General features: G+C 38.3%; 1 protein-coding gene across 5 annotated transcripts in view; it reads right to left on the bottom strand.

Moving 5' to 3' along the window:
* The window catches only part of Cers6 (ceramide synthase 6), a 276,713-nt gene that overhangs the window by 67,358 nt on the left and 186,807 nt on the right, over positions 1 to 22,548 (bottom strand). For all 5 annotated transcript variants that reach the window (XM_074071036.1, XM_074071033.1, XM_074071034.1 and 2 more), the window contains 2 exons: positions 9,079 to 9,129; positions 4,840 to 4,932 (listed from right to left, as the gene is read on the bottom strand). In XM_074071036.1, the coding sequence (XP_073927137.1) occupies positions 4,840 to 4,932; positions 9,079 to 9,129 (144 nt within the window). The remainder of the gene's footprint in view (positions 1 to 4,839; positions 4,933 to 9,078; positions 9,130 to 22,548) is intronic.

Here is a 22,548-nt window from a genome sequence, read left to right as displayed (position 1 = left end):
GCTATACTTAATCATCATACTTCTGTGTGAGGTGAGAGAAACAATACAAGTTGTAGTGTTTCTCTCTCTTAGTTAAAGACCAAGAGAGCCACAAGCTGATTCCACCAGCCAGGCCCTGGACCTCTGCCAAGGATGCTTTCCTGAACATGAGCAGGACTCACTGGCCGGGGCCCAGGCCTTCGAGCCAGACAGCAGCTTAGTTAAAAGGGACACAAGGTTTAGACATATGCAAGCTGTTCTAAGCTCAACACAACAATATTTATTAGCTTCCCTTGGAAAATGCGGGTGTGTAGGAGAAACGCTCGCTGTGAGCAGGTGCCAAAGGACAGAATTTTAACAAACATTAAGCCTTGGGGAAAAGAAGTTTCTAGAAGTGTTCAGTACCAAGAATATGTCTAGTGTTTTAAGATGATCTTATTATTTTTAACAAAAGATAGAACAGAAGAAGGGAGGAAAGGAAAAATGAATGGGGGGACTAGGGAAAGAAAAATAAGGAAAAATAAAAAGGGTTACATATTTTGTAGCATATAATGTTTCTTTTTTTTTTTTTTTGGTGGGATTGGGGTTTGAACTCAGGTCTTCATGCCTGCCAAGCAGGCCCTCTACTGTTTGAGCTATGCCTCTAGTCCATTTTTTCTCTGGATATTTTGGAGATGCAAACTATTTGCCTGGGCTGGCTTTGAACCACATTCCTCTTGATCTCAGCCTCCCAAGTTGCTAAGATTACAGGTGTGAGTCACCAGTGGCCTGCTGTAGCATATAATATTTAAGTGGCAAGTCCATTATATCTTATCTAGTCCCTCCCTTCTGGTAAGATTAATAGAATTTCTCTTCACTAACCAAGTAAGTGCCACCTTTGAAAATGTTCAAGAGGCCATGTGCTCTGTCAACACATACAGGAGAAAAGTTGCCTCCTTTTTAAAATATCAGATTCTTTGTGAAAACAGAATTTTTTAAATAGTGAAAAAAGAAAAAGTGATTGCAAATATGAAAGGCATTTTTGAATGATTCATGAAACTGTTCAGTCAAAAAAAATTTCCAAACCTCACCTAAGATACTGACTCAAGGAATCTGATAAATGAGCTTGAACTCAGTGTTTCTAAATCCTGATCCCTGTTTGAAATGGCCTTTCAAGCTCACTGACGTTTAATAGGGGAGCCAATTAAACATAGTAATAACCCTTCTTTTAAAACCTCATCAACATCCAGCCTTCACAAGGTGGTTTCCAATTGGTATGTGGCCAATGTGTATCTTTAAGCATCTCTAGTCCACGATAAGAAGGAGGTTGTTTCTACAAGGTTTAGTTAATAACTCCAATATTCAATATGGAGAGTATATCTGGCATCGAACATACCACATGTCGTAGCTGGTGGTTGGAACAGCAGGTCCTTCAGGTGGGAGTGTAATGAGGACAGAGCCATCAAGGATCCACAGGGCCAGTCAGCAAGACGTGAGGGGAAAAAGCAAGAGCTACGGTACTTGAATGAGCAATGGCAGCAGAGGGAAAGGCCTTCCTTATTAAAACCTGTGCCAACTAATAAGCATGTCTGGCAGTGGCCATGTTCCTATTTTGTGTAAGAAAGCAGAATAAGCCAGCTATACTAGGAATATACAAAAGTACTCTGACCAAAAGAAGAGAGAGGTGCCAGACTTCTAAAACAAGCTACTGTAAGTCAACTTGGAAAAAGTTTAATAAACTTCTAAACGTTGACAATATATACAGACCTGGGATCAATCCCACAAACCTCTTTGTAAAAATCTTTTTTATAGATGTTTTCTACACTGATGTTAAATATGTTAAATTCAAACAAAATGATACATTTTAACCCTTGAAAATAGTCCACTGGTTTGGTGCAGTGAGTAAGGGTACCACCATTTGAAAGTATCAATGGTCATCTGCTAAGCTACTCTTAACAGGGACTTTTTCAGAGGACTGAGGACATATACCACATTTAGGACTATGAAAACTATTGGACTATGAAAACTTCATTGGCGTACTGCAATGAAGATGCCCTAAACTGTGTTGGCTCACTGAAAACACAAGCTACGGGCACAATGAGAAAGCTTAAGCAAGTCTTGAGGGCTTGGAGGCTTTTGGAATAGCAATGTCTTGCTAGGATTAGGTTATTCTAGCGCTGTTTTAATTAACCTCTTTGTCTCTGGACAGCACTCCTAATTCTCATTAAGCCAAAGAGGAACCAATAAAATGGCAAAGAGCTGGAAAAGGCTCACTACCTCTAATAGCAAGAGCATGGCAGGAGAGGCAAGAGTTGCATATATGTCTAATCTAAGAGTTAAGCACAGGCCTTTGCTAGGCAAATTTGGGCTCTAATTCATTCCTACATCACATGGCCTTGGGAACTTGCATCAACTCACTGTGTATCAGTTTCTCAAGATGGAAAACAAAGGAATAATGTCCTACATATCTCTTTATTATGTAAGTATTTTGTGTGAGTACCAAGACAAAAGGGGTACTCAAAAAGGAAATAAAATGCAACATAAGCCTAGTAGGGTACCTGGTACAGAGGAGAGAACAGTTGACCACACGAATAAAGAAAGGGCCTCACATACAACAGGGGAGATCACCGAAGGAGCTTTAAATGTTTCCAGAAACTGACCCAGAGTGTTTGGTACAACAAGCAAGGGTACCACCATTTGAAAGTATCAATGGTCACCCGCTAAGCTACTCTTTACAGGAACTTTTTCAGAGGATCGGGGACATATACCACATTTAGCCTTGCAGACATGAAAGTCAGGAGAGAGCATTTTGTCAGCCAAGTAAGCCACTACGACTAGAAGGAGGAAGGGCATACCTAGGAAAAGGAACTTGGGTTCCAGTCCCATAGTCTCCTACATGCTTTTCAGATGCCAATAGGATAACATTTTGCAATTCAGCAGATCACTAGTCTAACCAAGAATTATAATAGTACGGCACTGTGCTCCATCATCACGTACATCCCTGAACTCAATGTCTGTTGCCCCCTTCCTCACCTGCCCAATTCATGCCAAAAACCTAAGCCTCAAAGAAATAGTGTTAGGAGGTGGGTCCTTTCTGGAGAAGCCCTCCTGAATGGAATTAGTATTTATAAAGGAGGCCCCGGAGAGCTGCCTTATCCCTTGCACCATGTGTGGGCACCGTGAGAAAGTGGGAGTTACTGCACATCTATGAAAAACCGGGTTCTCACTAGACACCAAATCTGTTAGCACCTTGATTTAGGACTTCTCACCTTCTAGAACTATGAGAAATAGATTTCTGGTTTTTTTTTAAGGTACTCAGGCTGTTATATTTTGGTACAGCAGTCTAAATGAGCTAAGACATTGCTCCTCATCTTCCATGTCTAGAGAAGTGAGAGAGGCAGGTTAACATTCTGTTAAAGTACACCGTGCTGCATGCAGGACACTCCTGTAAGCTAAATAAAGAAGCAGCAGCAGTCAAAAGCCTTGAGGAGGAGAATAAGGCCCCCAAAAAGAGATTACTTTGGGACTAGTTCTTGTTTGGTGACAGAGAAAATAGGAGATAGCTGAGCTATAGGCAGGATCTTGTGATAAGCAAAAAGGCATTAAAACCCTTAATGTTTTTGAACAATGGTGAGATGATATTTGCAGCCAGCACTTAGGTGTGTGTCAGAAGTGGATGACAGAACTGGAGAAATGGGTTTGAATCACACTGTTTACAACTTTCAATATCACTTCAAGTAGTTTGTACTTTTCCTTTTTTTTTTTTTTTGAAGGTTTTTCAGAAGCACAGCTCTTAAGTGGCAGGTAGACAAGAATGACAATTTAGTACAAGGACAAATCTAGGAATGTCAATGATATTAAAGAAGTAGGAACAAGGAGTGGGACAGAGGAGCACAAAGGGAAATGTATTAGCATCCATGATTGCTGGTTAAAAGGGTTACTGGAGAAAGAACAAGAGTAGGAGATCATGTCTTCAGTTGGGAACATTCTGCATGTAAGGCCCAGTTCAGTTTTCCCATTCATAAAATGATTATAAAGAAAAGTCTAGTTAGAATGGAGTTGTCATGAGGATTAAGTAATAAAATAAATAAAAAGAACACAATATTACTCTTTGTGAGTAGAGACATGGATGTATGGATCCAAAGAAAATCTGGGGTAGAAGAGAAACATGTGGGAGTTACTGGCACATACTGGCCATAGCTTGAAGTGGGGGAAGATGTAAACTCAACCATCTGGGGATGTGACATCCTGGAATTCACATCTGGTGCCCTGTAGCACTTAAGGCACTGAGATGGAGGCTAGCAAGACAAAAGGTTTGAGCCTAATATGGGAGTCTTGAGAAAATGGAGTCATAGGAAAAAAAAAAAAAAGGCAGTGAATGGTGAAAGGCACCATTCTGCCCAGAGGCTGGTACAACGCAAGCCAGAATGAGTGGGTCTAACACGCAGTAGGACATGGGAACTCTCGGTAAAAGCAATTGCAGTGGAGGAGGACGGGAATGTTGCATTTCTCAGACGTATTTTGATACTAGATAATACTTTCATTGGGAGAACTCATTCTGCAGGACTGAAACAAAGGATTTCACTTGCTCCCAGGAGCTACAAATAAAATATTTCTTCTTATTTAATTGGAGAATGTAGGGACTTGGGAATCAGATGGAGAGAAAATTATGGTTGTTGGGATTCACTGCTATATTTTTGCATCGAAAAAAGAACATTGGGTTTTTTGGGGAGATTGAAGGAACAACAGGAACAAAATATAAAATTGCACAAACAAATATAGAGAACTGTCTGTAATAATGCAGCATTGCCAGGAGAACAGACTGTACTCACCTGCCACTAAAGATGTGTATGCAAGCCTTTGTGACAGAACCACTCTTACCTTTCTTTTGATGTCTGTGAACTGGGAGAACATTAAAGACCAATAGAATGACAGTTCCACGATGTAATAGTAGTACAGGTCAGTTGTGAGTGGCTGAGGATGAAAACAAAGAAGGAAAGATTAATAGTTAATAGGGAAACCAATTGGTATCCCAAATATTGCAAGCTCAGTGCTGAAAGGTAACACAGTCTGATGCTGTACAAATGCAGTACCTGCCCTATTCTCTCTGTAGATAATGGAACTCTCAAGGTGGCTCTGACCCACAGTTCAATGACATTATGTCCATTTCTTCTCAATCCCCAAAGCATAAAACAGCATAAATATTTGGGATCCAGTTCAATACTCTGTTCCACAATAGATGTATGTTTCTTTCATATAAAATTCCTTAGGCAATCAGAAAAAATGCTAATGCATTCATGATAAGAATACTTTGTGCAACTGCTAGGAGTCCAAAGTACAGGCACAAGGAAGTCATGTGGCAGAAATGAGTTCTATGTGCATTACTGAGACACAGCTTTGAATTCTCTATTTATTAGAAACCATTCTTGTTGTTAGGAAATGTTCAGTACATTGCAAATTCAAAAAGAATGATTTAAAAATATTTATTAAAAGATCAGAGGGACAGGAAGGCTGCCAAGAGATACCATATTGGGTATGCAGCCTAGAAAGCTGAGAGGGAGGCCTAGCTCCACAGCTTACTAGGTATAAAACTGGTTCTTGATTTACTTACTTGTCAATGGAAAGGTGATGCCTGCTCTAACTGCTGCAGGGGCTCAGGGATGGAGGACGCTCAGAGAGATAGTGAAGACTATCCATAAAAATAAAAGTTTTCCTAAAACATTTTTGTTAAGTTATTTAATAATTGTTTTATTGAATTGTAATGAAATGCTTTGGTCATCAGAATTAAGGAGGAACCTTTGAAACTCATCAGGTAAGCATGTCCACACCTCTGCACACAGGCAATACTATCTATAGTAAATGCAATCAAAGTTTTATGCTTTGTGTATCAGAAGAGAACAATGGTTGACTATCATGAGAGGGTGGCACTCATTTAATCAGCTATGTAAACATGGGCATCAAGGAAAACAATTGTCCCTCTCACATTTTTGAGTACAAAGCATATGATAGGATAGGATACTTTCTAACTGGTAATTGTAAATTCGTAAGTGACAAAGAGCACTTCTATGCACTGAATATTGGTGTCCCTCCAAAATGCGTATGTTGAAACCTAATATCCAATGTGATGGAATTTGGAAGTGGGACCTTTGGGAGGTAATAGCTTATGACAGGGGAGCCCTCAAGAATAGGACACAAGTAGGGTTATTGTGGTCTACTTCTGTAATCCCAGCTACTTGGGAGGCAAAGATTAGAAGGATTGCAGTTCAGGGCTAGCACAGGCAAAAAGTTAGGGAGATCCCCTTTCAATCAATAGGCTGGATGTGTGAGTAAATCATACTTATAATCCCAGCTATGCAGGAGAATCGTGGTCCAAGGCCAAACACAAGGTCCTATCTGAAAAATTACTAAAGCAAAAAAACCTGCTGCAAAAACAAAAACAAAAAAATCCTGGAATACAACCCTTCCCTTCTTATAGAATTCTGTAATGGCAGCCTGAGGTGACTTAGACAATCATTGGTTTTCTTCTTAATCAAGCACAGCATCACCCTGGAGAGAATTAGAGAATTTCCTACCAACCACCCTTTTAAAAATTTGAAGACATTAGGAATGAAGGATGGGTATTCAGGCAGACACTGGCAACCATAAGGTTTAGAAAATTAGGTCCTGGTTTCAGCAGCCATTAAGCCAAGGTCAAATTTCAAATTTAATGAGATTGCTCCTGGCATTATCACCTGGGAAAGTGCTCCAGATGAGTCATAGGACGAGTTAGATCACGTCTAGAAACTGCAGAAGCTCCTAGAGCACTGTACTGTGAGCACCATATTCATGGACTGCTCTACAGTGGGTAAAGCTCACTCACATGTTGACTTCTTTGATCCACATAAAAAGTCTTATAAAATTAGTACTGTCATTCTAGATCAAGAGTGTATAGTTGACAGGAAATTGCTGCAGTTAATTCAGGTTCAGAGGCTAGGTCTCACAGCCAGCAAGGCACCATGACCACTTCATTAGGGCTTCTCATGCCCAATGTGTGTTCCTTGTAACCAGCTGTATGACAGAGGGTCAACTGAGGGTCAGCTTTATATTATTTTAATCTTGAAATATACACATGAAAATAAATTATACATAAATCTAGTATGCATGCTCATCAAGGAGCAATGTGTCTTTTAAAAAAATAGACTATTGCCTTTTCATCTAAAAATCTGTTCAATTACTTACATAATATATATGCTATAGATATAATAAATAAGTTCATGAGTGTGCTCAATCTTTAAAAGTACTCTGAAAGCTTGAGACTGACTTTGAACTGCAATCTTCCATATATATTTATAGACATGATTACACACAAAGCACTATAATGCATACATAGCAATTACATGCTGTTTAATTTTTTTCCCACACACAAAAAGAAAGCCATTAAGTTTTATTAGTATATGGCATTTGATGACCACTGTTCCCACAGGAGATCATGAGTTTGTCCTAGATTTTGGGAACTAGGCTGAATTGTCCAGCAATAAGCAATGATGCCTTATCAGTAGGAGACAATTCCTGATCCGAACCCCCACATTTTTCTTTCTATACTAATGATATTTACTACTTTTAAGCATAACTATATCTACCAGACCCTCAAACTTTCATGTTGAATCTATGATGCTGTTTGTGAAGCAGCTCATAGCTATATTTTGGGACATAGCACTAGCAACTCATCTCAGGAATAAGTAATTGTTCAACTCCAGCCATGAACAAGAGAAGTTATTTTGAGCTACATTATAGTTAAGAAGAAGAGTAGGCATCACATTTCCCATGGCATTTGTCTCAATGTCTTTCATGCTGTAGAATTTACCACATAAACATAGGGCATTACAGCAGCTGCCACACCAACATTTCAAGTGAGGAAGACTTTAATGTCCTTTATAAACAGAAATTTAGGTATATATGGATTATGTTACTCGGTATGCCATTATAGGATACAAAGAGAGCCTTAAATGACAATACTCCAAGAATTTGGGCAACAAAAACTGCAGCTGGGCCTGAGAATTACAGTGGGATACGGCCTGGCCTCAGCCTTCCTCCGATATCCCTGAAACATTCAGCTCTAACCATGGCATGTTAATCTGAATAAACTACTTAAAAGGGATGAAAATGGAAACTGAATTCCATTTCAATATGTCCTTAGCCTTGAATATGCCCAAAGATATCCAATGCCAGTCCCTACCCTGTTGCGACTGTGTGCGTAATAGAGAAGATAAAGAACATGCTCCCCATTAACTGTATGCACACCAGAAAGTCCAAGTGCCTTTGAAAAGACAACTCCAAGACTGCCACGCTCAAAAATCCAACATCCTTATTATAATACATCTCTGTTTATTTTGTCACCAAAATACAAAGCTGCATTTGCTTCTCTTACATAACATATCCCAAGTGAATGAGAAATTTCCCAGCTAGAAATTCTCAGAAAAGCCCCACCTCTGCTATTCAAGTATCACTGGGGACTCCAATGACACATATTAATACTACTGAATTCATGGGTAGATGCAAAGGTAATGTCAGTGGGCACAAATCTAAAATGCTCCTTTTCTGGGATATGATTTAATCTCACTTTCAGTGATTTTTTTTAGTTACAAAAACAATCCATCCATGTGTAATGGGACAAGCCATTTTTCTGCACTGAGGGAAATGGTGCTTGAATTATATATTTAGAGGCTGCTCTGAGCTATGGAGTGAACTGAACTGGGCATGTCTGCCCCTACTCTGCACTTGAGCTTTCCCACATGCTGTTAAGGGAGGCCTGTGCTGTCTGCAGGCCCTCGGACTTTAATCTGTAATGAGAAGCAGACTGGCTGTTACAAAAGGAGTCATCCACCTGTAGAACTGACTGCATCCTATTCTCCAGCAAATGGGCCTTCCAAGTTTATTCCATCTGTTAAAGCAATTAGGCTTTGATTCTGAGTTTCACTAAGAACATGCAAACTATTATCCTCACCAGGTTGTATCTAGTATTAATCAGTGGTGGCAGAGACAAAAAGTAAGTGGCTGCCTAACCTGTAGGGATCTGCCCGAAACCATAAACTTGACCTAAGAAAGATAGGCTATGTGAGCCAGACAGTTAGGCTTCCTTACCTGGTAGGGGTAGTTGTACCAGCAGTGCTTTGTATTCCACAGCCAGGGGGTCTGGAAAAAATGATAAAGAAATATTTCACATGTTTTGGCACATTGTTAAGAGAGTAAGAGATGTTGACGATGGGCTGTTAGGATTTCAATATTTGACCTGCATGAGAATATAAGGACTTAAAACAACCAGGAAGAGGGTATTAAAGCAATCAGTATCCCACCATACCTTCTCTGAGCAATCTTTGGAACTCAATCGGTAGTGTCATGGAGTTTATATTCTGCTGGCCACTTTGACATATTCCTACTATTCAGTAAGCCTCAACAGCCAAACCTGCAAGGTCTCACCAAGACTAGATGCAAATCATTCATCTCATTTACCAAAGCAGCATGATAGTTGGTATAAATACTGAAACTCCTCGGACTTGATATTTAAAAGCAACATTATTCATGCCTTGAGCAGGGTTCACTGACAGGCAGGTGTATTTCAGGTTTCAATAGGACATTTCAGACTAACCCTCACAGCATACTTTACTTCCTGACCTGCGGTCAAAGCTTTTATGACAAATTATTCTAGATTTAATGGCAATTATTGCTTTACAGAACTGTGTAATCAGAAAATCTAAGTGTACAGATTTAAAACCTTTGCAATGACCAAACAGATTTAAACAGACAATGGAAGTATCCAATAATAGTAGCACAAACTGTCATATTTTGTACTTATCATTCTTTTGCACCCCTCATCTACAATCATCAACACTTTCTAGTGTATATCTTTATATACTAGGTACAGATCTACATATTTCTTATGATTAATCCTCCAACATCCTCATCAGATCTGTACCACAGAAATGAAGATGATCGGTTTCAGGCAGTGAATATTTGTGGAGTCTCCCCTATGTCTGATATATTTTTAAGGGATCTCAGCATTTGCACTTCATTCAAGCAGTATTCAACTTCTTTCACTTTTGAGATTTTTTTTTACTCTGTTCCTGTTTGCCAATTTCTACTTGTCCCAAACCATCCATATCAAGTAATCTTGCTGCACCTGATTTCCTGAGTTTCTGAGTTACATGTCTATCTTCTCCAATTCTCTCGTCTATATACTGGTGTTTATTATTGACCTCACAGGGTGAATATGAGGATCAAATGAGCTACTGTGCATAAAAATACTTTGGAGGCTCCAGTAGCTTGTGATTGTATTTTTGTAATAATATAGACAATACTTGTTCACTGAAGATATAAAAAACACAGAAAAGAACAAAAAACACCATTAACATTTTGACTTATAGCCTATTTTGGTCTTTTTTGTATGTAATATAGATATAAACATACCCGTGACCTTACTTTTATATACACACATTTTCAAGTGTGGGTGTAGCACACCAAAATCTATTTTGAAATGCAGTACAAATATTAGTTGTTACCGTTCTCGCCAATGAAGTTGTTTATCTCCACAATTAACTGAAAGTCCCTGAGGAGAAGCTATGCCATGTGCACAGGACCATCCCCCTAGCATCAAAGCTCAAGTTTTCAGCTCAACACTCATATCCTGAATGCAAAGGAACATGGAATAGAATGTGAGGCCTCTAAGAAGTCTAGTAGTACTTTTCTAAATACATTAGTCCCAAGCCCACAGGTGCACTTGCCCCTAAAGATGCATCAGGGATCTCTTCCACTGTGGATATCCCTTCTGGTCACAGGCAGGAGAGCAAAGGTATGACTCTCAGAGACCCAGAAAAATCTACAACTCAGAGCTCCCCTTCCTCTAGCTTCTTAGCTATCTGCTTTCTTCTAAAACCTAAACTTCTCCCTGGGTGCATCAGATGTACATCACCTAGAACTTCACCTATTGTGGATCTGATACCTAAATGGTCTGCATAGTGAACAAGTGTCTGTCTCTCACTTTTTTTCTACCTGAAGTAAGGGCAAAGGGTTGGACCCTGAATTCGACAGAGCACCAGCTCACAAGCTTATTTGCCAAACATTTAAATAATAAGTTCTTTCACATACATGTCCACATATACCCACCTCTCTCGCAATGCTAGATAGTAATATCATCTTCTATATGCACAGCACATTTTTGTAGGATGTCATGTTATGACCCCAAAACACTGTGAGAGAAGTAGGACAAATGTCTTTCCCGATTCACAGATGAGAAAACGGAAGTCTGTGAGAAGGGGATTCTCCTGGTTTTTTGTAGATTCTGCATCCCTAATCTAAACATTCAAGTCAGAAGTGTTCCAAAGTCCAAAACTTAAGAAAGTTAAAGTCTATTAAAATATTAAAAAAAAAAACCCCACCAACCCTAAATACTGCTCCTGGAATTTCAGGTAAGAGATATTCATTCAATCTACAGCATCTCACTAATGTGTGAGTCAGCAACTTGTAATGTAATAAACTATAAATAACTGCTTTCATTTGATCCCATGAGGTTGTTGTTTATCAATTCCTTTCATTGATTTCTCCACTGATAAAAAATTTCTATTTTTCTGATTACCCTTTTCAGAATCATTTGCATATTCATTTGACGTCAAAATCTATATATTCAATCATACAAATTATAGGATAATTTGTCATTTGCAGGTAAATGGATAGAACTGGAGAGCATCATCTGAAGTGAAACTAGCCAAGTTCTGAATGGCTACATGTTTTCTCTCATGTGGAATAGAGACCTAATACAAATACAACCAATATTATGAAAAACAGGTCATGATAAGGGGAGGTCATACACGAGTGAGGAAGGGTAAAAGAAGGAAGCTGAAAAGGTGAATGTGGTTGATGTACTTCCTATACAAGAATGAATACAGAATTTTTAAAACTGCTGAAATCGTCATAAGAAGGGGATTAAGGTAGAAAGGAGAGAAATAGAGATGAACCCAATTTGGGTTATAATACATACATACATGGAAATGTCACAAGGAAACTCTTGTACAGCTATCTTAAACAAATAAAAATGTCATTTTTTTTCTTTTACAAAACTGGAAAACAGGAGGGAAGAACAGGTCCTTTCTAGGGGTTTGGTACCAGCATGTGTGGGGGGAGGATGTAGAGAAAGGGTGTAGGAGGGCGAATATGGTGCAAATACTGTATACACATGTATGTAAATGGAAAAATGAGATCTGTTGAAACTATTCCAGGAATGGGGGTGGGAGGATAAAGGAGAATGATGAAGGGGATGAATTCAAGTATGATATATTATAAGAACTTTTACAAATGTCACAATGTATCCCCAGCACAATCATAAAAAAAGGGGGAAAAAAAGATAAAATGCTGAAATCCTTAGATACTACAAAAGAACATGGAAAAGACTCAATTCAGAAGGATGGGTCTAGTACCTCCTTAAATAATAAAATCTGTACTTTAAAACAGTGTGCGACAATTCAAGCATGTTTTTTAGAAACAGAAGGCTTCCTTCATATGGCAGTACAATATCAAGGGATATTATCAAGGTTAGAAAATCTGAAAGCCCATAGTTCTCAAGTTTGGTGTCCCAATAACTCATGAGTAGCGTTGTTCCTCCTCGCACCTGTACACTTAAATAGTGCGATGAAGCACTGTACAGATTTAAGGCATTTTACACACATTACTCCACTTAACTCTACCACAACTTGTCACTATTCAAGGTAATATAGCCAGAAGGTGCCGTAAGAGATTTACAAAGAACACACTAGCTCAGGGCTTGTCAAATTGTTAAAATACAACTCGTACAGGACCAGGGGGTGAAATTCTACATTTCTAAGTCTCCTGGGTGATGCTGATGCTGTTAGATCATGGGCCACATTTGGCCAGTAGTAAGGTGATGGGAAAAAGTAAGAAGAGTGATTGAAGCACTTTGTTGTGGTATTTCACAATTCAACACAGATTAATGAATTAGTAAATTATTTCCAATCTTTACAACAACTATGAGGCAGGTAACCACTGCTATATAATAACAGCTAGGGAACAGTGCTTCTCACTCAGTCTCCCTGTCTGATATAACAGTACATCCAGTCTCTGGCAGAAGGAATGGGAGCAGAATTTATGTGTGTCACTTTGGGATGCTGCCTGGAACAGTTACTGTAGATGACTTAGTCTGGCTCCTACTGGGTTGCCATTGGAGTAAAAGTAAAACTGAGGTAGCATCTTTGTCTCTAACATGGAAGTTTCTGTTGAGACTGGTGTCAGGGACTTCCTACCAGCCTTGGTTTGCTTATTTCTATGTTGTTTGTATAAGGGAAATTAATTCCTATCATTTTTCTTATATTCAAGCTACTGTGTTTTACACACACACATACATAGTAGAATAGCCTATATTTTAATATATGCATCAAGGTAAATATCATTAAATAGACCATCTCAGAAAGGTACAGTGATAAATCAAATACAGAAGGTGGGATTCAAACCCAGGCCAGCCAGGCTTTTGCACTATCCCTTCCCCTAGGTACCCTGGGTATCCAAAGACTGGGGAATAGAAGAAATGTACCATGGGAACTTGGAATTGATTCCTCATTTGTAGGCAATGAGTTACTTTATAACATTGAGTACTAGGGTCAAAAATACACTTTAAGTTTGATTTAATCTACAGAACAATGCATACACCCAGATGGGTCTTATTGTTAAAAGGCTCCATGTTGTCAGTCATTAGCAAGACCCCTCAAGCTTACTTTTTTTTCACTTTTTTTTCTTGGTCAACAGAAACTGTATCAATTTTTTTTCTCTTTTTGCATCTGCAATGGACTGAATTGTGTTTCCTCCCAAATTCATATGTTGAGGCCCTAACCTCCAACCTGACTGTATTTGCAGATAGGGCCTTCAAAAGGCAATTGAGATTAAATGAAGTCATAATGGTGGGCCCCTAAACAGCTAGGGTTGCTGGCCTTATAAGGAAAGAGAGAGTGACTTCTCTCTCTCTTCACATGCTCAGAAGACCATGTGAGGACTACAGGTGGCCATCTGCATGCATACAAAGAATGGGTCCTCACCTGGCACTAACCCTGTAGACCTTGATCTGGAACTTCCAGACTTCAAAATGGTGAGAAATCGATTTCTGTTGTTTAAGCCAGCTAGTTGGTGTTTTTTTGCTAGGGCAGTCTGAGCAGAATGACACAGCACCATAAATGATGCTTAAGAGTTATTAAATTATATATCAACTAATTTCAATTTAAGACAACCTATAAGACATCTGAATAAGACTAAGACATGCCACGTTATAGCGGAGGAGACATGATCTCTAACAACCTCAATCTAAGCCACAATGTACAATGGGATTTTTCATTATATTATGTACATTTGTTCCCAGACACATCACACGAGACACAAGTCAGTAGTAAACACATTCATCACTAACACAGAGTCCTAGGGGAGGCATCTGTGGCTCTTCTTACCCACAGCAGGACAGAGACCAGAGTGTTGCTGGAGGTCACTCTTTTCCCTTGTATTTAGAACATGTAAAACTTGAGTGCTATTTGTTTTTTATTTTTTGTTTAAAGAGTAGAGAAGCCTCCTTAAACGTCAGTAAATCTGCTCTTTTATAAGTTTTCCTCTTTTATCAGATGTCCTATAGAGATTCCATCATGAGCAAAACTCATAAGAATAGATCAGATCTAATCAGTTTACCATCTGGAATAATTATATCAGTGCAGGCTAAAGAGAGAAGAGATTTTGAAGCAAAGACCAGGGAAAAGATACCTACCTAGTTGACTGGGCAAGTGCTAAATGGTTAAACAGGAGTATAAACACATATACATACACATACATATATGATTCCCCCCCCCACGAATCAGTAGGTACCTGCAGCTGAATGAATAGTAGTTTATTTCATAGCAACCATTTTGATTTAACAAAAGAACATGAATTATACAAAGCATTACAGGTATTTTGTTGTTTCATCAAAGATGTGAAAGGTGTGTGGGTCTTTACAAAAATAAAGTTAGCATTTTAGAGACAAAATTTCATTTTTTTACTATATCCATCAAAGCTCCTTCCTGTCTTTTATGGAGGCCACGTGTAATTAATAACAGTCAAGGAAGGCAGTTAAGAGACAGGCTGTCCTCTACATAAGTTTAAGTCCTAAATGCATGAATCCTTGAATTAGGCATGAAAACACCAGAAAGGCAGTGCCTTAAATCAGGTTAAAATCTGTACTAATAATGTTATATAAACATTACAAGTCCTTTTAGGGAACTACTTTCATTGAAACTACTCTGAAAACACTTACTGAGTTATATTTAAAACCTTATACCTTTGCTTCTGTCGAGGACTTATTGTTAGAAACAGACATAAGAAATATGCTTCCATGTCTGCAATGAGTTTATATTGGAAATGTTACCACTTGTTCACCCCCAAGTTCCAACGTACAAGTTCCAGTTCCATGGAACTGGACATTTGGAAGCAATACTTCTCTTCCGTGAAAGCTTGGCACATTTATTCTTGCCATGTAAGTATGAGGCTATCCGCCACCGCTTTTCACCTTGGTTTTTGGGACTCTGATATCAAACCCTAAAGTTCAGTCACAGCAACTGTGACTGTCTCTCACCATCTTTGCTTTTTTCTTCTTTCATATGTGTTTTTAAATGTTTTACTACATTAGTAATGTCATACAAGCATTACAAATCCTTTTAGGAAGATTTAGCTGTGCAGTTTAAAGGAAGAATTATAAACCAGATTAATTTGAGATGATAAACTATAGTTTTAACAATGCGCATTATAAAATAACTCACAAAGCAAAGTCATATTTCATGTCTTGAGAGTTCAAAAATATATAAATTGTGTTAATTTGTTTCTCAGTCTAAAACACTCCCCAGAATGCAAGAAGTGCCCTTCCTTTCTTTTCTGGGCCGGTAGATTCATGACTATAAATCTGGAGGCTGGTGGCATCTACATCAGCTCTGAAAGCTCTGTGATGTGCAGATGTAATTTGGACGTGACCCTGTGGAATCATGTAAAGATAACAGCCTTTTATATTGATCAGGCTTTAAAAGTGATGCTGGTCTTCTAGACCTGGTATAGCATGTGCCTTCAGCACATTCTGTAATCAGTTTAGAAAGTAATTTGCAGATCTGCCAAGCATATATAAGTAGGAGGAGATCCTTGGAGATGGACCCTGAGATCACAGGACCTCTATGAGGGTCTTCTCAGAGAAACAAAGAGAAGGAAAATGTGAATGGCATTGCCATGTATTCTTAATCCTCTCAGCCAATGGTCTTCCACTTTTTCTGCCTCTGTTTAACTGAAGGGCTCCCCATAACCCAACAGTCACAATGGCACACTGGCTGCGGTTCTCAGAGTCTGATAAACATGGATGGAGCTGGACAAGCTACCTCCTCTATCAGTTCTGATGTGGACTTTCCTCTACAGCCAGCTAGAATCACTGAAAAGCTAGACAGACTAGCCAATTCCATGTTTAGGAAAAAGTAAGGATAAAGAAAACAGATGTAGGAAAAAGACGACTATAAATGAAAATGCAGTGGAAAGATCAACGGAGGAGAAAATGGTGAGGATGTCAACACAAGGGGAGACAGATGTGCAGGCTAATGAAGAATTTGGGGATAAAGTCAAGGGAGTGGCTACCAAAGTCACAAAATTAGTCACAAGACAATTCAAGGAACAATTTATAACATGTGACAAGGCATTAATATCTCTAGTATGTAAAAAGATCATAAAATTGATAAAAAGTATTTAAATACCCAATGAAAAAAGGGAAAGATACAACCAAACAACAACTTAAACAAAAAGAATGTGACCAATATATGTTTTCATATGTAAAAAATTATAGGTTACAATTAGACATAATTTTTTCATAGAAGCATCCAGTGAATATTAAAAAAGGTTAATTCTCAAGGGTCACCCATGTAAAGTTGCAAAACAGAGCAACTTTTCTAATTTGCTAACACATATCAAAGTCTCTAAAATGTGCATTCCCTTGACCCAGGATCTATAATGAAAAATTAATTTGACCCATGTATGAAGCATTTGTACATGAATTTCTATTATAATTCTTTTTCCAATAAAAACTGAAATTAATCTACTTGTCCAAGAACATGAGGTTGATATTTTATTAGTTTGTTGTTCTTTATAAGCAGATCCTGGGATAAAAACTTGGGCATAGACTGTTTTTGCAGCAAGTGAGATGGATGAGGGAGAAAATCTAATAAGGCCTGCAGAAATGAGCTGGTTACTGCAGGCAACTGCATCTCAGTCCTGTTGGGAAGCCCCTGCAGAACAACATAGTTCATATCTCACAGCAGTCCCATCCCAGGACAGGGACACTGGGGCATTTATCCAACTCCCATCCCCCATTGGCTAAGGGTTACAGTTTTGATTTCCACATATTTCCAGGTTGTGCCTTTTGTGACTAGGTGACCCTGTAGCTCTGGAAAAAGCAGACAGATGATATAGCTTGCATGTCATGGCGGATAATGCCAAGGGTGATAGAACTGTCCACTCCAGCTGTGCAAAGTCAAGAGGGCCAAGGCATGTTAACATAATAGGCATATTTTGAAGTAAAATCAGATAGCAAGTAGAGTACAGCACCTTACTATATATTTACCATTATCCCTTGGTGCTCATAGGGGATTGTTCCAGGATCTTCTACGGATACCAAAATTTGTAGGTGCTCAAGAATCTCACATATATTGGGGTAGTATTTGCATATAACACATATCCTTCTGTATACTTTGGATCTAGAATACTTATAATACCTAACACAATGTAAGTAGTTATTATACTGTGTTGCTTAGGGATAGATGACCAAGAAAAAGTTTCAGTGCACATACATTTTTTTCTGAATATTTTTGACAGAGGGCTGGTTGAATTCTTGAATGCAGAACCCAAGGACATGGAGGGTTGACTGTATTTAGGTACTCACACACACAACAGATTCTCACACACTCATACATACGAACACACACAAACTCATAGCCTGATAGCACATTTGCCAAAAGTCACTTACTTAGTGATTATATCTGATCAATGATTATTTCCAGTTATTTTTGTTTGTTCTCATGTTTGTGTATTAGCACTAAGTTACACACATTATCATATCTGTAATCTTTCTCCAATGAATGGGTCTTACTGGAATAAAACAAAGAGGCCCAGTCCATGTAGTTTAAATAACATTCTTATAAAAGACATTAGCTCTACATTTATGAACATTAATTGTATTAATACATTGCCACACTCAAATAACTCAATAATCCTAATTAACTTTAAACTAAAAGCTAGCATAGGAAATAGATGTCTTTGCAGTTTTCATGTGTTGATAGTGATAAGCAGAAGCATATCATTAATAATTTAATTCTAAATTCTTATTTAAGAGAAAGTAAAATGGGGAAATAATAAAATGGTCAAATATAGAATAAAATCTTATATTCATCTAGTGATGATCAGTCATTTTGCCCAACTGAAGATCCCCATCACCCAATTTCCTATTGCTTTGAACCACTGCATAGGCATTTCTGCATTCTTGCAGTGCCCTCCTCTTTCAAGTATTTGTTGAGTGGCTACCATGAGTCAGCCACCCTGCTGGGCATGAAGACACAAGAGACAAGCTCTTTATCCTTAGGGATCTTACCATCTCCTGGGTAACCAAAACAATTATATTACAGGATATAGCAGACATTAATTAACACAAGATGCAAGAAGTGGCATATTACAGGACACTAGTCTGGGACAGTAGGTGAGAGGGAAGGCTCCACTAGAGGTGGTGCACAAGATCGTAGATGGAGGAGAGGAACTGCAGAGTAACGAAGAATACATCCATATCGTTCAAGGACCAACTCATATCTCCAACAATTTTTCTGAGTCATCTCTTTCCACATAGTATTCTCCAGAGGGGGAATAAACATTTAGAAGGCCCCACTGACAACTGAGCAGGTGGAGTGCCCGTGCCTGAGGCCTTTGCAAGCTGGCTGTCTACCATGACCACGTGAGACTAAGGGTACTCTTTCCAAAAAGCGTTCCCTGCTCTCCCCATGCCAAATTCCTGGCTCTAGTCTTCTCTAGCTCTCTGCCTTAAGGTCCTTTATCTGGCATTCCATATCCACCCTGCTGTCTCCTGCCCATTCTTCCCAGCTCTAGTGTTTTGGCTTTCTGCCTTTAGAAATTGTTTTCTGCAGCTCTTTTGTAGATCTTCTCTGGTAAACTCCACCTTCTTAGAAGAGCTTGGAGTCCATAAATTACTTGCAGTGTTTAAAAGGGGCATGTTATATATAATTTCTTATGGTTTAATGTTCTCTGTTATTGACTTCATAATTACCAGCTGTTAAAAAGACTTCTAAGCACTAAGAAGGCAGCAGGATAGAGGCTACTGTTCATAAGCAGTAGCAATGAGGATCAGCAGAGAGAGGCAAATGATGAAAAAGTAAACTAATATTTTTGGGGCCGCTCTTGATGTTAGGGACAGCAGACGTACTTATAGTTTCAGGCACAGTTTTGTGAGATGCACATGGTAACCTCATAAAAGATACAAAAAGAACAGATCAAGGTGACAGAACCCTGAATCCATGCATCTCTCAGCCATGTCCTAGCTGTGTGTAAGCAAGTCTTTAGTCTCCTTGCACAGTGCTTTCAAATCAAATAACTGCTTTTCATGAAAACAGAAAATTCTACTTTAAGATTCCCTGAGAGACACATTAAGGTACTTCTACCTTAATCAACTTCCTATCTTGTGAGTCTAGACTTTCTTCATATACTTCAACTAAAACTACATTTCACAATGGACTGAATGTGGAAACAAGAACTATCTACTTAAAAAAATCACCTTCTTGAGAACACTTTAAAGAAATTATAAAGACAAGAGTAAAAATATTGAGCACTCAAGGATTGACTTTTATATATAAAACTTGACTTGCTTTTTAAAAATATTATCTTCTTACCATGCCTGGGTACTGTATCTGAAGACATATAGGGTCACATTATATGAATCATGAATCTAAACTTATTAAGTATAAACAGTTCTATACTTCCTGAACTTGTATCCTAAAAGAAATGGCCAGTGATCCTCTGTCTAGAAATGCTCACATTGGCATGGAAGACATATATTTTACCTGAATGAATGTTAAAAGAAGTTGTATCATTCTACATTTGAGAATGATGTAGGTAAAATACAAAATTCAAACACTTGTAAATCAGCCAAACACTACCAATGTTAATTTATGTAAATAAAGAATAGCACTTTTATGAAAGCAGGGGAATCTATAAGTAGGGAAATGAAGGTTCCTTGCTTTCCCAATCCTGCAATAGCAGAAAGAACACAGGGTAAGAAAGAGAGAACCAGAAAGGACATGGAGGCCCCACACAGGCCTTCGCCTCCCTGACCAGCTGGCTGACTCCACAGGTTAACATACCTATCTGGCTGTTTACTTGTGACCTAAGGAGTTGCACTGAACAATTTCAAGAACTCACCTGGCCCTAGATTTCACTGCCCTCTTGCCACCTTCTTTTTTATTCCCAAAGGAAAAACTGGTTTGCCAACTCTGACCCCATGAATGGAAACCCAACGTCTAGGAAGACTTCCTTTTTTTTATCTTACAGGGACACTATCCGCTGCAATTTAGACTCCTTGAATTACTGATAAAATTAAGGCACTTTTATTAAAATACAATCAGAGCATTGTTAGTAATCAGGACAATCAGAAGCTCATTTTGCCTAATTTTATGATGTGTGAGAAAAACTCATAAAGTGAGTAATTGTTTCCTAATGTGTCCTCTGTCTATAAGGCTGAAGTTTTATATTATGCTTGACATTAAAGATTCTCAAACACTGGTAAAAATTTGATGCTGATATTTGAATTTAGGAAAATAATTACGTCTGCTTTCCTTACAGCCACTTTCATATATTAAAATTTAGTAGGGAATCACAATTTAGTTTATCTCAATACTAATAAGATAACTGATCAAATATGCCCTTCAAATGAGTGGGACATCCTTATACTATTTATCTTCTAATTAAAATAAAGAAATTATCCTTTGAGTTGCTGAGTTAATTACAAAGGAAGAATTGATCTTTAGGCAGTTAACTTTTGATCATCAGTTTCTGGTTTTATTAAGCCTGTCTTCCTGTTTTTCCAACTTCTGATCTTCCCAAAATGTATAATCATTTTTATTGCGGCGGGGGGGGTAGCTGCAAGATTGGTAGGATAGATTAGTGCACTTGAACTATATCAAGGGGCTGAACTGAGAGAGAGGTTCTGAAATACAAGAGAGGTTTGCTGAATGTAAGATAAACCTTCCCCCTCAATGAATAAAGAAAGAGCTCTTAAAATCAATGGTAGAGTACTTGCCTAGCAAGCATGAGGCCCTGAGTTCAAGCCCCAGTACCTACTGCCAAAATCAAAAGCAACCAACCAAACAAAAATCAATGACAGAAAGGTCGGTGATTAGTGAAACTGGCATGATATTAAAAATGTAACCTCAAGTTATCACTCTATTTTCCCGGAAACAAAAACAAGAGGGCCAACTAGACACAGTGTATCACTGACCATCTATGCAGACAGAATATACCAAATGAACCAGGTCTCTTATTTTCTATTATATGTTTTCAACACTTCTTTGTTTTGTTTACTCCAACACCTACTGAATTTCTGAGTCCACAGAGGACTACAATATTAACCCATCTCCTGGGATTGCACTTACTACTTGTCAAATACCTGATTTTTCAGGCACAAACACTATCAGCTACAGAACTTCCCTGTGCAAACAAGTAAAAAACAAGGTTATTATTGTACTAGAAACTGGCAGTGCTGAAAGAGCCCATAAAACTGAACCACACTGGAGCCATCAGCCACCAGGCTAAAGTACACAAATGACTTCATGGCTTCAGCCTCTACTTCAAGGACCATGGCTCAATGCATGCATGACGTGACCTTTAAATGGGAAACAGCCATGAGACAATGACATTTTTCCTGCTCCAAAGTAAACAACTTCAGCAAATGGACCGAGAAAACACATTATTCTGTTATCATTGGAAAGTAGAGTCTAGAAAACTTGTATCACGCAATCATACAATTACCATTTAATAGATGCATTGAGTTAAGTGACATATTAGTTTCTCAAATATTTGAATTAAAGGAGTTTTGATGCCATAAGAGTATTTCCAACTCTATAGTAATAACTCAGCTTTCAGTGCTCAAATGCTACTGGTTATTAATGTAACAAATACACGCTTTATAATATAAACTGAGGCAGAAGTCATCAATTTGGCTTCTGATTCTAGAACATACATCCTGAAAGAACTGTCTGCCCCATTTTCAAATACCATTGGCTACAGACAAAAGTGGCATACCTCTTTTACCTAACAGTATAATAATAGGATTGCATTATATGTAGGTACTGTTCCAGTGAATACAATTTAATCCAAATAGAAATGAAGCCACTCATTGTACCCTCAATCTGTTTCATAATGGGGCTCATTATAATTCTGTCCCTGGAAAAATAAAGAGGATACCAAAGGAGAAGAAAATTACAGTTAGTCTAACTGAACAGGAAGAAATAAAAAAACAGC

Source organism: Castor canadensis, chromosome 4 (genome assembly GCF_047511655.1).
Source record: "Castor canadensis chromosome 4, mCasCan1.hap1v2, whole genome shotgun sequence".
In the NCBI taxonomy this organism is placed as follows: Eukaryota; Metazoa; Chordata; class Mammalia; order Rodentia; family Castoridae; genus Castor; species Castor canadensis.
Note: the sequence above shows the minus strand (reverse complement) of the source record. Positions and strands in the feature narration are given on the sequence as shown.